A 15,022-nucleotide genomic window follows, 5' to 3' on the forward strand; every position below is an offset into this window, starting at 1 on the left:
AAGCAGGGACCGGGTACTGAACTTGGATGATCAGCCATGATCGCATTGAATGGCGGAGCAGGCTCGAGGGGCCGAATGGCCTACTCCTGCTCCTATCTTCTATGTTTCTATGACCCCGGTCCGTACGTGAATTGGGTCTGTGGTGGAACCCGTTGGTCAGGATCACGGCTTGCATGTGGTGGTGAAGCAGGTGGAGGATGGTGACAAACTTTTGAGGGCAGTCGAATTTGAGGAGGACACTCCATAATCCCTCACGGTTGACAGTGTCGAAGGCCATGTTGGCAGTACTGTACACACCTTCACCACACGGACTGCGCCAGTTGAGTTGGATACTGCGCGCACAGGAGCCCGCGGCTGCGCGGTGACCAGGCGCTAGGGCGGGCCTCTCGGCAGGGAGGGTGTGCGCATGCGCGGCAACTGCCGGCGCAAGGCGCGTGAGAGCGGAGCGAGTGAAGCTCATCGGAGAATGAGCGGAGCGGGCTGGACACCGGGAGACTGAGCCCGCAGTAAAAGGGCAGCGCACCAGTGGACGCCGGAGACTGGCGGCTTCTGGAGAAGGAGAATAAACCCCACTGAAATCTTAACGGTTCGCGGGAGGGGGAAACATTCTCGCGCGTTTTTTTTTCTTCAAATTTCTCAGCCCGATGGAGGGAAAATCTCCCCGAATATTAAAGGTCGAGAGGATCGGCGAATGGCGGAGAGGCTGATCCTCGCTCTGATGGCCGTCTGCACGGCCGCGGTGGTCCGGGTCACGGAGGGTGAGCAGCGCTCCTGCTCTACATTGCTGCTGAATTCAGGCGTGTTTTTAAGCTGGGTGATGGGGTAGATTTACAGCCGGTGCCCGGTTGGGATACACCCGCCCTGCACTCTGCACACTGTCTAGGGTTTGTTATTAATTGTCAGTGGGGTAACAAGTCAGATAGAACCCCAGAGCTCGTTATTGGTGAGCTATTTAACTACATGTTCTGTCCTATTTTTCTGTGGCATTACCTTATTTACTGTGAGCTGTTTGGGCCATTCTACTTGTGCTATATGGAATGTCAAAATCAGCCTGTCAAATCGCCACAATTGATGGTTCTGTTTTCTACATGTTCCTCCAAACAATCTCTCTATTTTCAGTTCTTACATAATCGGATCTGATCTTAAGTGTCTATGTCATGTCCATCAGAAATGATTAAATTACTTCTCTAGCTCTCCAAAGAGAATCCTGGATTTTGATATAGCTGGAATGAGCTCGCACTTCATTTCTTGTCTCATATAGAGTTGGAAACTTCTCGATCTCCTTTGTCCGTCCTGTATGCAGAGTTGCTCTTCAATGTTAAAATACACAGCAGTCTAGCATAGCAATTCTCTTGTGTTAGGCCTTTTTTCATTCTCAAAAATTTCAGGTCTGATCTAATCTATTAGTTTGCTTAATCTTGGATTTTCCATCTTTTCCACATTTGACACAACTACCATTTTGTCAGTGTTTCTGGTCATATGAGGTAAATATAGTCAGCTAAGCATGTCCGCAAGAAACATCTCATTGCTTTTTTGTAGACAACATTGAACTTGCATCTTTGAAGATGTTACATCATTCTCTGAATTGTTTTGTGATTTTGCTTATTAGGCTGCTTTTCAAAATGACTTCAAGAGGTTTGTGATCGCTTTACAAAGATATACTGCTTTAATTTCTCCAGACCAAAAACACTAGTTGACCATGCTTTATCTGCTACCTTTATGATATCTTAACACATCAGCCACAGCTGTCCTCCTTGCATGGACAAGGCTGCCAGTCTAGGCCTGCGACAGGTAGTGAGAAAACCAATACGAGGGGACAAACCTACTTGATCTCCTCCTCACCAATCTACCTGTCCAGATGCATCTGTCCATGACAGTATTGCTAGCAGTGACCACTGCACAGTCATTGTGGAGATGGAGGACACCCTCCATCGTGTTGTGTGGCACTACCATCATGCAAAATGGGATAGATTCAGAACAGATCTAGTAGCTCAAAACTGGGCAGCCATGAGGCACTGTGGGCCATCAGCAGCAGCAGAATTGTATTCCACCACAATCTGTAACCTCATGGCCTGGCATATCCCTCACTACTATTACCATTAAGCCAGGGGACCAACAGAAGAGCATGCCAGGAGCAGCACCAGGAGTACCTAAAAATGAGGTGCTAACCTGGGGAAGCTGCAACACAGGACTACATGCATGCTAAAAAGCGGAAGCAACATGCTATAGACAGAGCTAAGCGATCCCACAATTAACGGATCAGATCAAAGCTCTGCAATCCTGCCACATCCAGTCGTGAATGGTGGTGGACCATTAAACAACTAATTGGAGGAGGAGGCTCCATGAATAACCCCATCCTCAATGATGGCGGTGCCCAGCATGTGAGTGCAAAAGACAAGGCTGAAGGATTTACAACCATCTTCAGCCAGAAGTGCCGAGTGGATGATGCATATCGGCCTCCTCCTGAGGTCCCCACCATCACAGAAGCCAGTCTTCAGCCAATTCGATTCACTCCACGTGATATCAAGAAACAGCTGAGCGCACTGGATACAGCAAAGACTATGGGCCCCGACAACATCACGGCTGTCGTGCTGTAGACCTGTGCTCCAGAACTAGCCGTGCCTCTAGCCAAACTGTTCCAGTACAGCTACAACACTGGCATCTATCCGACAATGTGTAAAACTGCCCTGGTATGTCCTGTCCACAAAAAGCAGGACAAATCCAATCCCGCCAATTACTGCCCCATCACTCTACTCTCAATCATCAGCAAAGTTATGGAAAGTGTCATCGACAGTACTATCAAGCCGGCACTTACTCACCAATAACCTGCTTACTGATGCCCAGTTTGGGTTACGCCAAGACCACTCGGCTCCCAACCTCATTACAGTCTTGGTCCAAACATGGACAAAGGAGCTGAATTCCAGAGGTGAGGCTAGAGTGACTTGCCCAAGGCAGCATTTGACCAAGTGTGGCATCAAGGAACCCTAGTAAAACAAATCAATGGGAATTGGTGGTGGGGGTGGGTGGGGAACTCTCCACTGGCTGGAGTCATACCTAGCACAAAGGAAAATGGTTGTAGTGGTTGAAGGTCAATCATCACAGCCCCAGGACATCGCTGCAGGAGTTCCTCAGGACAGTGTCCTAGGCCCAACCATCTTCAGCTGCTTCATCAATGACCTTCCCTCCATCATAAGGTCAGAAATGGGGATGTTCGCTGATGACTGCACAGTGTTCAGTGCCATTCATAACTCCTCAGATAATGAAGTCGTCCATGCCTGCATGCAACAAGACCTGGACAACATTCAGGCTTGGGCTGATAAGTGGCAGGTACCATTCGCGCCACACAAGTGCCAGGCAATGACTATCTCCAACAAGCGAGAGTCTTAACACCTCCCCTTGACATTCAACGGCATTACCATCACTGAATTCCCACCATCAACATCCTGGGAGTCACCATTGACCAGAAACTTAACTGGACCAGCCACATAAATACTGTGGTAACAAGAGCAGGTCAGAGGCTAGGTATTCTGTGGCGGGTGTCTCACCTCCTGACTCCCCAAAGACTTTCCACCATCTACAAGGCACAAGTAAGGAATGTGATGGAATACTCTCCACTTGCCTGGATGAGTGCAGCTCCAACAACACTCTAGAAGCTCAACACCATCCAGGACAAAGCAGCCCGCTTGATTGGCACCCCATCCACCACCTTAAACATTCACTCACTCCACCACCGGTGTACCGTGGCTGCAGTGTGTACCATCTACAAGATGCACTGCAACAACTTGCCAAGGCTTCTTCGGCAGCACCTCCCAAACCCGCGACCTCTTCCACCTAGAAGGACAAGGGTAGTGAGCGCATGGGAACACCGCCACCTCCAAGTCACACACCATCCTGACTTGGAAGTATATTGCTATTCCTTCATCATCGCTGGGTCAAAATCCTGGAACTCCCAGCCAAACAGCACTGTGGGAGTACCTTCACCACACAGACTGCAGCGGTTCAAGAAGGTGGCTCACCACCACCTTCTCTAGGACAATTAGGGATGGCAATAAATGCGGGCCTTGCCAGCGATGCCCACATCCCATGAACTAATACAAAAAAGGTACTGAGGGAGTGCTGCCCTCTCGGGTGCACATTAAGGGCAGGATTTTCATTGGGCCGTGGAGGTGGGATTGGAGGCATGTGGGGGTTAAAAGCCAATAAACCCCTTAAGCTGCTTGGCCATGCGCTAATCGCAAGGTCCCGTGCAGGTTGGTCACCAGCTACTGCCGCTGGAACAGATACCGCGCATGATGGTGTGCAACATTGATTTGATGGACGACCTGTCATTTTCGATGTCGCCGCTCCATTCAACACCCTCTCCTAATCAAGAACAGCTAAACATGCGTTCAGCAGCAGGAAGGACCCCCCCCCCCAGCAGCGCTGTTGATCAGCAATAACTTGCAGGTGACTTGCTTTTTGATTTCTACTGGCTCTGTGTAAATTTGTGCAATTGTTTGGAACTTTCTACAATTATTTAAAGTTGGTGTGGTGACGGGGAGTGGTGCTGCAAGTGTAGAAGGCCTTCTGAATTCAAGGGTTCTGCTCAGACCACTTGCTCCAATCAGGGGGGCTTTACTTACAGCCCCCTTCGCGCTTGAGTCTGACAGGAAGATAGAGCAGAGGCAGCAAAGAAGAGGACAAGCTGCTCGCAGAGGAATGTGGAGGAGGGGCAAGTGGACTCGCAGCAGGGTCTTACGAGAGCACTTCTACCTGCACTTAAGCCAGGAGCAATGTATTAGGCGGCTCTGCTTCATCAAGGAGGTGATCACAGAACTCTGCCACCTCTTGAAACCAGACCTGCAAATTCAGAGCAGGGCGCCGACGAAGCTGCCACTGGCCCTCAAGGTCACCCGGCCCTCAATTTTTTCGCCACCGGATGCTTCCACTCTGGAGCAGGAGGCATAGTTAACATCTTCCAGTTCGCCGTCCATCGCTGCATCCGGGAGGTCACAGAAACTCTGTACTCCAGGAGAAGGGATTTCAATGTCTTCTCTCTAAACGGAAAGAAGCAGGAGGAGCGCGTATGTGGCTTTGCCAGGATATATGGTGCAGGGCGTCATCGACTGCACACACGTGGCTTTGCGAGCACCACACATCATTCCTGAAATGTACCGCAACCGCAAAGGCTACCACTCACTTAATGATGGTGAATGCCCAGTATCCTGGCAGCAGTCAGGATGCCTTGCTCCTGTGCCAATTTGGTGTGCCAGCAATCTTCCAGCCACGTCAAACCCGATGGTGGCTGCTCGGACACCAGGGCTTTTGGCTCTACACCTGGCTCATGACTCCACTCCGCAGCCCCACCACTCATGGCCACCACTCATATAATGAGAGCCATGCTGCAACGAGGAACCTCATCAAGCACACCATCGGGGTTCTGAAGCAACGGTTCTGCTGCCTTGACTGCTCGGGAGGAGCCCTCCAGTACATGCCGGAGCTGGTGTCCCATTTCATGTTGGTCTGCTGCAACTTCCAGAACTTGGTCATCACCAGGGCACAACCCTTACCACCATGGGTTCTGCAACCACCTTACGAGGCGGAGGAAAGGAGGAGGCATGCAGTGGATCCTTGTTGCGGATGGGCTGTGCATGAGCGCCTCACCAGAATCTGGTTCCCCTGAATGAAACCCCAGATCCCTGTTACTCACCACTTCCCCACCTTCCCATCCCTCTGTTACGGAACATCACGGCGACCTCTTGGGCACAAAGCTGAAATGAGAGCCACCACATAACAAACATTTCAAACATAATTTATAAATGAATCAATGCAAAACTACACAACGTCAATGAATCACCCTTATGCATCCCCTTAGTGTCTGCCTTGCATGTTCCTTTGCCTACTCTAGTGCTGTTACTCTGTGCTACTCCAGTAGCTCCAGTATGGCTGGTGGAAGGCTGCTGACTTTCTATGAGAGAGGCATCAGATGGCCTTGCAGGATGACCTTGAGCAGCTCTGGACGTAGAAGGCCCAGCTGAGGATTACACCACCTCGGCATGGGCGGCAGCAGTCTGAGCTGGCTGGTTGACAGGCAACTGCAATTGCACTGGCGGAGTGCCAGGGTGCGAGTAGGAATGCTGTCATCCTGAGAAAGGACAGCAGGTTCTTGTTACATGTAGCCACTGCCATTTCCCCGGGACGGCATCTCAGCATTCATAGCCATCTGTTGGAGCACAGATTGCTGGACTGCTGTGAATTCTGCAAGCCCCTTTGCACACTCATAAACCCAGCGATGATGGCATCAGTCTGAGCTTGCGTGGCAGCAAGCTGAGCCTGTATGAGAGGAGTCTGAACTTCATCTGCAGCACTGACGTTGGGTCACTTCTGCTTGTGCTGCAATGGAAGCTGCGACATCACCCATCACACCCTGCATCATGGTTGGGTCCACAGGTGTCCTAATTGAGTTGTCCATCATTTCCATCCTGGAAGTCATGGATTCCAAGCTCCGCGCAAAGCCCCATGCAATGTTGGAGTTGGACTCATCCATGCTCCTTGACACTGACTAGGCTCTCTGGCAGGCTTGTCATTGCACCAAGCATTTCTGTGTGCATACCCATCACCCTTCTTCTGAAGGCCACCCCATTGATGTCATTATCTGAGTCCTGTGCAGCAGAACTCTTGCGCGAACTCGTCCTCCAGGGAGCTGGCAACCGAGCTACTCTTTTCCCCCTGGCCTGACTGCAGCCCACTCGTGCCTGGTGACTCACCACGTGCAGATCCCGCCTCTACTACCCTCAAGTAGGCGCAGTGCCATTTTATGAGCTGGTGCCTGGAAGTGTCTGATTGATTGACTGTGCCTCTTCTCCTTCACTCTCCTCCACAACATCGAGGACAAGCTGAGCTGGTGGCAGTTCTTGGGTATCTGAAAGAAGAAATGCACAAGCGTCGGGTTGTGGTGAGGGGAGGGGGGAAACTAGATGTGCATGCTTACATCATCAACAGCTTGTAAGTGAGAAGAGATTGTGGGATAAGTGGGACGTGAGAAGAAGGGTTAGGTATGAGCAATCGTCATCAGCAATGCTTTCAACCTCACCGCTCGCCACGGCCTCACTGACGGCCCCGCCAATGACCTCCAGCTCAGTGAGATTCTGAAGATGGGCTTCCCCTCCTGTCTGCTGCCTCAGCTGCTACACCGAGCGACTTCTCATCCTCTGTGATTTCAACCTCCATCTCAATTCATCATGCTCTCTCTCCACTGAGTTCACTGACCTTTTATCCTTCCATAATCTCTCCCTCCATGTATACTCCCAACCCATATTCATGGCCCACCCCCTTGACCTTGTTATCTCACGTGGCCTCACGACTCCCATAGTGTCAGTCACAGATAATGTAGTGTATGTAACCTGTACTACCTTAAGAAGATACCTTAAGGTGATGGACTACTTTTTGATGGCTCCTGTACATTGTAGTACCGGTGGTGACCACACCGGTATATAAACCCTGCAGAGCAAAGTGTACCTCAGTTCCGCCCTGACCCTCAATCACTAAAGACCTGTTTACTTCTGTTGTCTGTGCCCTGTTATTCAGTATAACTGCATTTGTAAACACACTCGACAGTGGCGACGAGTCTGATCTTACCTAGCGGCAGTTTTGCATCCAAGGAAGCTTCGTCCTCAGAAACGGGCGTCAAAAAAGGGCATCCGCCCTCAACATCCTGCTGAGCACTGCATCGCACGGGAGGCCATCGTGAACCCGGGTTGGTTTTCTGGCCACAAAGTCCAACATCAGCAACAGGCGGTGATCATCCCTTCTACGACAGCGGCGGGTAAGCCCGATCGAGTGGCACGGGGGGGAAGTCGGCCGAGTTGTCAGTGGGAGAAGGGGAGGGAAAACGAAGAAAAGGGCGGAGAACATGACTGCAGCCGGTGTCAGGGGCCGGACTGCAATCGGGGCAGAGACGCGCAGCAGCCAGAAAAGCGTTTTATTGCCACAAGGACCGCGGGAGCAGCGGGGAATAAAGGCAGGAAGGACTGCTGGGAGGCGTGGATGGCAACAGCGTGGGAATCGCCATCTTGAGTCGGCGGGGGAAGAAGACAAGCGCGGGAAAAGCCGCCATCTTAAATTTAAAAATTTAAAAATTAATAAAGTCATCATATTAAATAATATCCGAAGGGAAAGGAGAAACTCAGCAAGGATGCCAAAAACGGGCAACATCACTGCTTTTGATAACGATGTGGAAGATTGGGCCACTTATGTGGAATGCATCGAAGTTTACTGTACAACGAATGATGTACCGGATGATAAAAAAGCACTAACCCTATTAAACTCGATGGGTGCGAAGATGTACGGGTTATTAAGGAACCTGGTAACCCCAGACAAACCGGTAGGGAAGAGTTTCGCGGATATTGTTACTATCCTGCAAGAGCATTTAAACCCCACACCGCTGCTGATAGCGGAACAATTTAAATTCTACAAAAGAATTCAACTTAAAGAAGAAAGCAACGCTGAATTCCTAACAGAACTGCGCAAGTTATCAAAGTACTGCCAGTTCGGAACAGGACTAGCAGACGCACTGAGAGATAAGTTTGTGTGTGGGCTCCTAAGGGAAGGAACCCAGAAGCGACTGCTAGAGGAAAAGGATCTTACGCTGGACAAAGCTTTCAGCATTGCAGCATCCCACGAGGCAGCAGCACGGGGCGCTGCAGAGATACAGCAAAGGCCACTGGAATTCAGCACCAATGAAATGGCATTGGACGCAGTAAAGTGCTATCGTTGCGGAAGAACAACGCATGACCAGAACCAGTGCTGGTTCAAAGACAAAGAATGCAGGCAATGTGGCAAACTTGGTCACATAGCGAGAGTATGCCGGTCAGGAAAGAAGACCAGCAGCAAAAAGTCACCGCAGGAGAAGTACAAAAAAGTACACAAGGTGACAGAGAACAGTTCGGATGAACAGAAGACGGATTCAGACTCCAGCAGTAAGGAACTGGGTTGTCTGAAAATACATAATGTGGGTAACACAGCAGACCACCAAACTATCTGGGTCATGCTCCGGATAGCAGGAGTTCAAGTGAAGATGGAATTGGACACAGGGTCAGCATTAACGGCCATGAATAAGCAAGATTACAAAAGGTTATTCTCGCACATTCCCCTGAGGGATACGGAGATTGTATTGAAAACATACACTGGGCAAATAGTATACCCCAAAGGAAAGATAAAAGTAAATGGGGTCTACAGTGGTAAAGAAAGTCAGAAAATGGACTTGTATGTGTTACCTGATGGAGGTCCACCACTACTGGGACGGGAATGGATCCGGAGAATAAATTTGGACTGGCATTCCATACAAGCACTGACTGTGGATGCCTGTAAGGAGGACGACGTCAAACCTAAACGACTGTCCAAAATCTTAGACGATGCTAAGGAGGTGTTCCAACAGGGACTTGGAACACTGAAAGGAATTACGGCAACCATCAAGGTTGAAGAACATGCAAACCCAAAATTTTTCAAAGCCAGACCGGTGCCTTATGCGATACGACCTGCTGTGGAAGCAGAGCTGGAAGGGCTAGAACGTTCAGGGGTACTGTCCAAGGTGGACTGGAGCGAATGGGCTACACCCATTGTTCCTCTCATGAAGCGTTCGTTGAGCAACAAGCCGGGGGAACCTGGGAAGGTTCGCATCTGTGGCGATTTCAAGATCACTGTTAATCCGGTTCTTCACACGGTGCAATATCCGCTTTCGCAGATTGAAGATATCTTCGCTTCGCTGTCTGGCGGGAAGCACTTCACCAAGATAGACCTGGCGCGGGCATACCTACAGATGGAAGTTGATGAAACGTCACGACAGTATTTCACGATCAACACACATAAGGGCTTGTATCGGTATAATAGGCTGGTTTTTGGAGTGGCATCGGCTCCAGCGATTTGGCAAAGGGCCATGGAGCAGGTATTGCAGAGAATCCCAGGCACACAATGCTACCTGGATGACATCCTGATTACAGGAGATAACGATAATGATCACCTCGCGAATTTGGAGCAGGTGCTCATCAGATTGAAAGAATATGGGCTAAGAGCTAATTGCCAGAAATGCAAGTTCTTTCAAAAGCGAATCTCGTACTGCGGCCACATCATTGACCAGGAGGGGGCTCCATAAGTCACCTGACAAGATCGAAGCTGTTGTCAAAGCTCCAGCACCGGAAAATGTATCCCAGTTGAGGTTGTTCCTCGGGTTGGTTAACTATTACCACAAGTTTCTTCCAAATTTATCCACGGTGTTACACCTGCTAAACACTCTTTTGCAAACGGGAATACCATGGAAGTGGAGCGAGGATTGTAAGCGGGCTTTTCGAAAGAGCAAGGCACTGATCACCTCTAAGGAAGTGTTGGCTCACTTTAACCCAACGCTGCCTATTCGCTTAGCTTGTGATGCTTCTCCATATGGTATCAGGGCAGTGCTCTCAAGTTTCCAGATGGCTCGGAAAGGCCAGTCACTTTCGCATCCAGATCATTGACCTCCGCTGAGCGCAACTATGCTCAGATAGATAGGGAGGCTCTCAGCCTCGTGTGGGGAGTTAAGAAATTTAACCATTACCTGCAAGGCCAAAAGTTTATGCCGCTGACAGATCACCAACCGTTGGTTTCCATTTTCAACCCTAAGAACGGCGCAGAGGCGTCAGAGGTGGTCCCTTTTCCTAGGGGCACATCAATATGATATTGAATTCAAAGGTACAAAGCAACATGGAAATGCTGATGGGCTGTTGCGCCTGCCACTACCTACAGCGGAAGAGGCACCAGCAGTTGACCCTGTCGAGATATTTCACTCGACCATCATCAAATGCTTACTAGTCACCAATGCGGGTATTGAGAGAGAGACCCGAAATGACCCAACACTGCCTCGGGTCTACGACTTGACAGTGAAGGGATGGCCAGCACATGGCGAACCACTGTTACCAGCATTCTCAGCCAGACGAGAACAGCTGTCCGTATGTCAAGGAACATTGATGTATGGAACAAGGGTGATTATTCCTCCTAAATTAAGGGAGAGAGTTCTAAAAGAATTGCACGAAGGTCATCTGGGGGGAGTCAAGATGAAAAGCCTTGCTAGGGCTTATGTGTGGTGGCCAGGTATCGACAAACAAATAGAGGATCTGACTAAAAGCTGCTCAGGGTGCCAAAAAGTTCAGAACGCACCTCCAATTGCACCGCTGCATCCATGGGAATGGCCTTCAGCCCCATGGCAACGTGTGCATATCGACTTTGCAGGTCCATTCATGGATTCCATGTTTTTGATAGCAGTAGACGCACATTCTAAATGGGCAGAAGTGATTAAGATGTCGACCACTACCTCTGAGAAGATGATTGCAGTTCTAAGAACCATATTTGCAAGGAATGGATTGCCGGAGCAAATATGTTCAGACAACGGACCACAGTTCGTGTCAGAAGAATTCCAGAAATTCATGAAAAAGAATGGGGTGAAACACTATACATCTGCCCCATATCATCCGGCTACAAATGGGTTGGCCGAGAGATTTGTGCAAACGTTCAAAAAGGCGATAAAGGCCATGAGTGAAGATCATATTCCACTACAACACAAGGTGGACAATTTCCTAATGGCGTATCGAAACGCCACGCATGCAGTGACAAATCAAAGCCCTGCCATAATGTTCTATAACAGAAGGTTGCGGTCCCGGTTGGATTTGTTAAAACCCAATGTGCGACGGGAAGTCGAAAACAAGCAATTCCAGCATGTAAATAAAAAGGCCACTCGTAGTTTTGAAATAGGACAACCAGTGTTGGCCAGGGACTATAGGGATGATAAATGGCAACCTGGGACAATTCGTGCACGACAAGGACCCTTTGAAGTACACGGTAGACATTGGAGAGAATGTAATACGACGTCATGCTGACCAACTTGTGGAATCGAGAACAAGGGTCGACCCCATGTCTACGGCAGAGACACCAGTTGAAGCACTTATTGAGCCTGTAGCATCTACCTCAGACTCGAACGTATTGGATGATGTTAAATCCATAGGAGATCAAGTGGATGAGTCACCCCAGCAACAGGAACCAGAGATCCCTGAAAGGCATTATCCGGGCCGGATCAGGAGGCCTCCTCAGAGACTGAATCTTTGAACAGTTCTTGTGTGTAAATTGTATATATGTTATCCATGTAGTGTATTAATTTGGGGTGTCCACTGTTAAGCTAAAAGGGGAGGAATTGTAGTGTATGTAACCTGTACTACCTTAAGAGGATACCTTAAGGTGATGGACTACTTTTTGATGGCTCCTGTACATTGTAGTACCGGTGGTGACCACACCGGTATATAAACCCTGCGGAGCAAAGTGCACCTCAGTTCCGCCCTGACCCTCAATCACTAAAGACCTGTTTACTTATTCTGTAGTCTGTGTCCTGTTATTCAGTATAACTGCATTTGTAAACACAGACTCAACAGATAAGACCATCTCTGACCATATTTCTTTGAATCGTTCTCCACCCACAACCCCCTTCCCCCTCCCAACCCTACTTCCTCCTGTGTCCACCCCTGGAAAAAAAACTCTCCCCCAATTCACTTACAACTGCACTTTCAAAATCCCAACTAGCCTTTAGCTAGCCTTTGGGCCTCCATTCATCACAACATTTCTGCAGCTGCAGATCTGCTCAACCACACCCTCACCATCACCTTTGATGCCCTAGTCCCCATTAAAAGCATTACTCTCTCTCACCCTGGCCGTTCCCCCTGGAATGGCCCTCATCACCACTTCCTTAAGTCCAAGGGACACAGACTTGAACGGCTATGGCGGACAACTGGTTTAGCCATTTACCGCGCGATCTGGCTGGACCACATAAAGCATTATCGGGTCCTTCTCTTGTCTGCCAAAACTGCTCACTATTCCAGGATAATTCTGGAATGCAAAGATAACCCCTGCCGCCTTTTCTCCACTGCAAACTGTCGTCTTAAACCCCTCTCCCCTGATTTCTCCATCCTCCCCTCCCAACAACAAGTGCGAGGAGCTCATGGACTTCTTTGTCTCTAAGATTGAGACAATCTGATCAGCTGGCTCTGGCACTTCCCTCCCTTCCCCTAGCCCACCGGGCCAGACTTTGTCTAAGGTTTACCCCTGCCCTAGCCCTGAACTTGCATCTTTCTCCAGTTTCTCTCCAATGACCCCTCATGCCCTCTCCGAGCTCATCTTGTCCATGAGACCCACTTCCTGCTCCCTGGACCCTACTCCCACTAAACTGCTGACCAACCAACTTCCTTTCCTGGCTCCCATGTTCGTTGATAATGTTAACTCTTCTCGCTCTCCTCCGGTACTGTTCCCTTCTGCTTCAAATGTGCCATCATTACCGCTCTCTTCAAAAAAAAAAAACCCTTGTCCCTCGCCCTCCTTGCAAATTACTGCCCCATCTCCAACCTTCCTTTCCTCTCCAAAGTCCTTGAACGTGTTGTTGCCTCCAAAGTCCGTGCCCAGCTTTCCCAGAACTCCAAGTTTGAATCTCTCCAATCAGGTTTCCGCCCCAGCCACGTACAATGTGACTGTGACAAAAGTAAACTATCCCTCCCCGTCCTGCTCGACTTGTATGCAGCCTTTGACGCGGTTGACTACTCATCCTCCTGCAGGGCCTCTCCACCGTCGTCCAGCTGGGTGGGACTGCACTCACCTGGTTCCATTCCTAGCTATCTAATCGTAGCCAGAGAATCACCTGCAATGGCTTCTCTTTCCGCTTCCGTACCGTTACCTCTGGTGTTCCCTAAGGATCTATCCTTGGCCCGCTCCTATTTCTCATTTACATGCTGCCCCTCGGTGACATCAACCGAAAATACAGTGTCAGTTTCCACATGTACGCTGACGACATCCAGCTCTACCTCACCACCTCTCTTGACCCCTCCACTATCTCTAAATTGTCAGACTGATTGTCCGACCAGAAATTTCCTCCAATTAATTATTAGGAAGACTGAAGCCATTGTCTTCGGTCCCTGCCACAAACTCCATTCCCGGGCCACTGACTCCATCCCTCACCTCAGCAACTAGCTGAGCCTGAACCAGACTGTTCGCAAACTTAGTGTCATATTTGACCCCGAAATGAGCTTCCGACCACATATCACTAAGGCCGCCTATTTCCACCTCCAGAACATCGCCCGACTCCACCCCTGCCTCATCTCATCTGCTGCTGAAACCCACTTCCATGCCTTTGTTACCTCTAGACTTGACTATTCCAATGCACTCCTGGCTGGCCTCCTACGTAAACTTGAGGTGATTGAAAACTTTGCTGCCGGTGCCCTAACTCGCACCAAGTCCCATTCACCCATCACCCTTGTGCTCGCTGACCTCCATTGGCTCCAGGTTAAGCAATGCCTTGATTTTAAAATTCTCATCCTTGTTTTCAAATCCCTCCATGGCCTTGCCCCTCCGCATCTCTAATCTCCTCCAGCCCCACAACCATCCGAGATATCTGTGCTCCTCTAATTTTGGCCCCTTGAGCATCCCCAACTTTAATCGCTCAACTGTTGGTGGCCATGCCTTTAGCTGCCAAGGCCCTAATCTCTGAAATTCCCTCCCTAAACACCTCCACCTTGCTACCTGTTCTTCCTCCTTTAAGATGCTCCTTAAAACCTACCCCTCTGACCAAGTTTTTGGTCATCTGCCCATATATCTCCTTCTGTGGCCCGGTGTCAAATTTTCTTTTATAACACTCCTGTTAAGTGCCTTGGGACATTTTACTATGTGAAAGGCGCTATATAAATACAAGTTGTTGCTGCTGCTGCTCATGGTGGTTGTGTGCCACCTTTGCTTGCAAGAGAAAGGGAAGTGTGTCAGTGAGTGTGGTGCAATGTGTTTGGGTGATGTGCCTGCCATGGTTGAATAGCTGGCATTGTGTGCAAGGTGTGAGATGTGGGAATGAGGCTTGCAACAGTGGTAAATGTGAGGATAAGGTGATGCGATGATTGTGAGGTATGAGTCGTGATTGATACAGATTGTTGGTAGGTGATCTACATCAATGATTTGGCTGAGGGGACCATTTGGCTGAGGGGACCAAATGTAA

The 15,022-nt window shown here is 49.5% G+C and overlaps 1 protein-coding gene across 2 annotated transcripts in view; it reads left to right on the top strand.

Moving 5' to 3' along the window:
• Positions 1–426: 426 nt before the first annotated feature.
• Positions 427–15,022, top strand: part of LOC147105175 (membrane cofactor protein-like) — a 61,404-nt gene continuing 46,808 nt past the window's right edge. For both annotated transcript variants that reach the window (XM_086011299.1, XM_086011300.1), the window contains exon 1: positions 427–758. In XM_086011299.1, the coding sequence (XP_085867425.1) occupies positions 692–758 (67 nt within the window). In that variant the 5' untranslated portion in view covers positions 427–691. The remainder of the gene's footprint in view (positions 759–15,022) is intronic.

The sequence above is a fragment of the Somniosus microcephalus genome, chromosome 18 (genome assembly GCF_052327205.1).
Source record: "Somniosus microcephalus isolate GS21.2 chromosome 18, FLI_Smic_1.0, whole genome shotgun sequence".
NCBI lineage: Eukaryota > Metazoa > Chordata > Chondrichthyes > Squaliformes > Somniosidae > Somniosus > Somniosus microcephalus.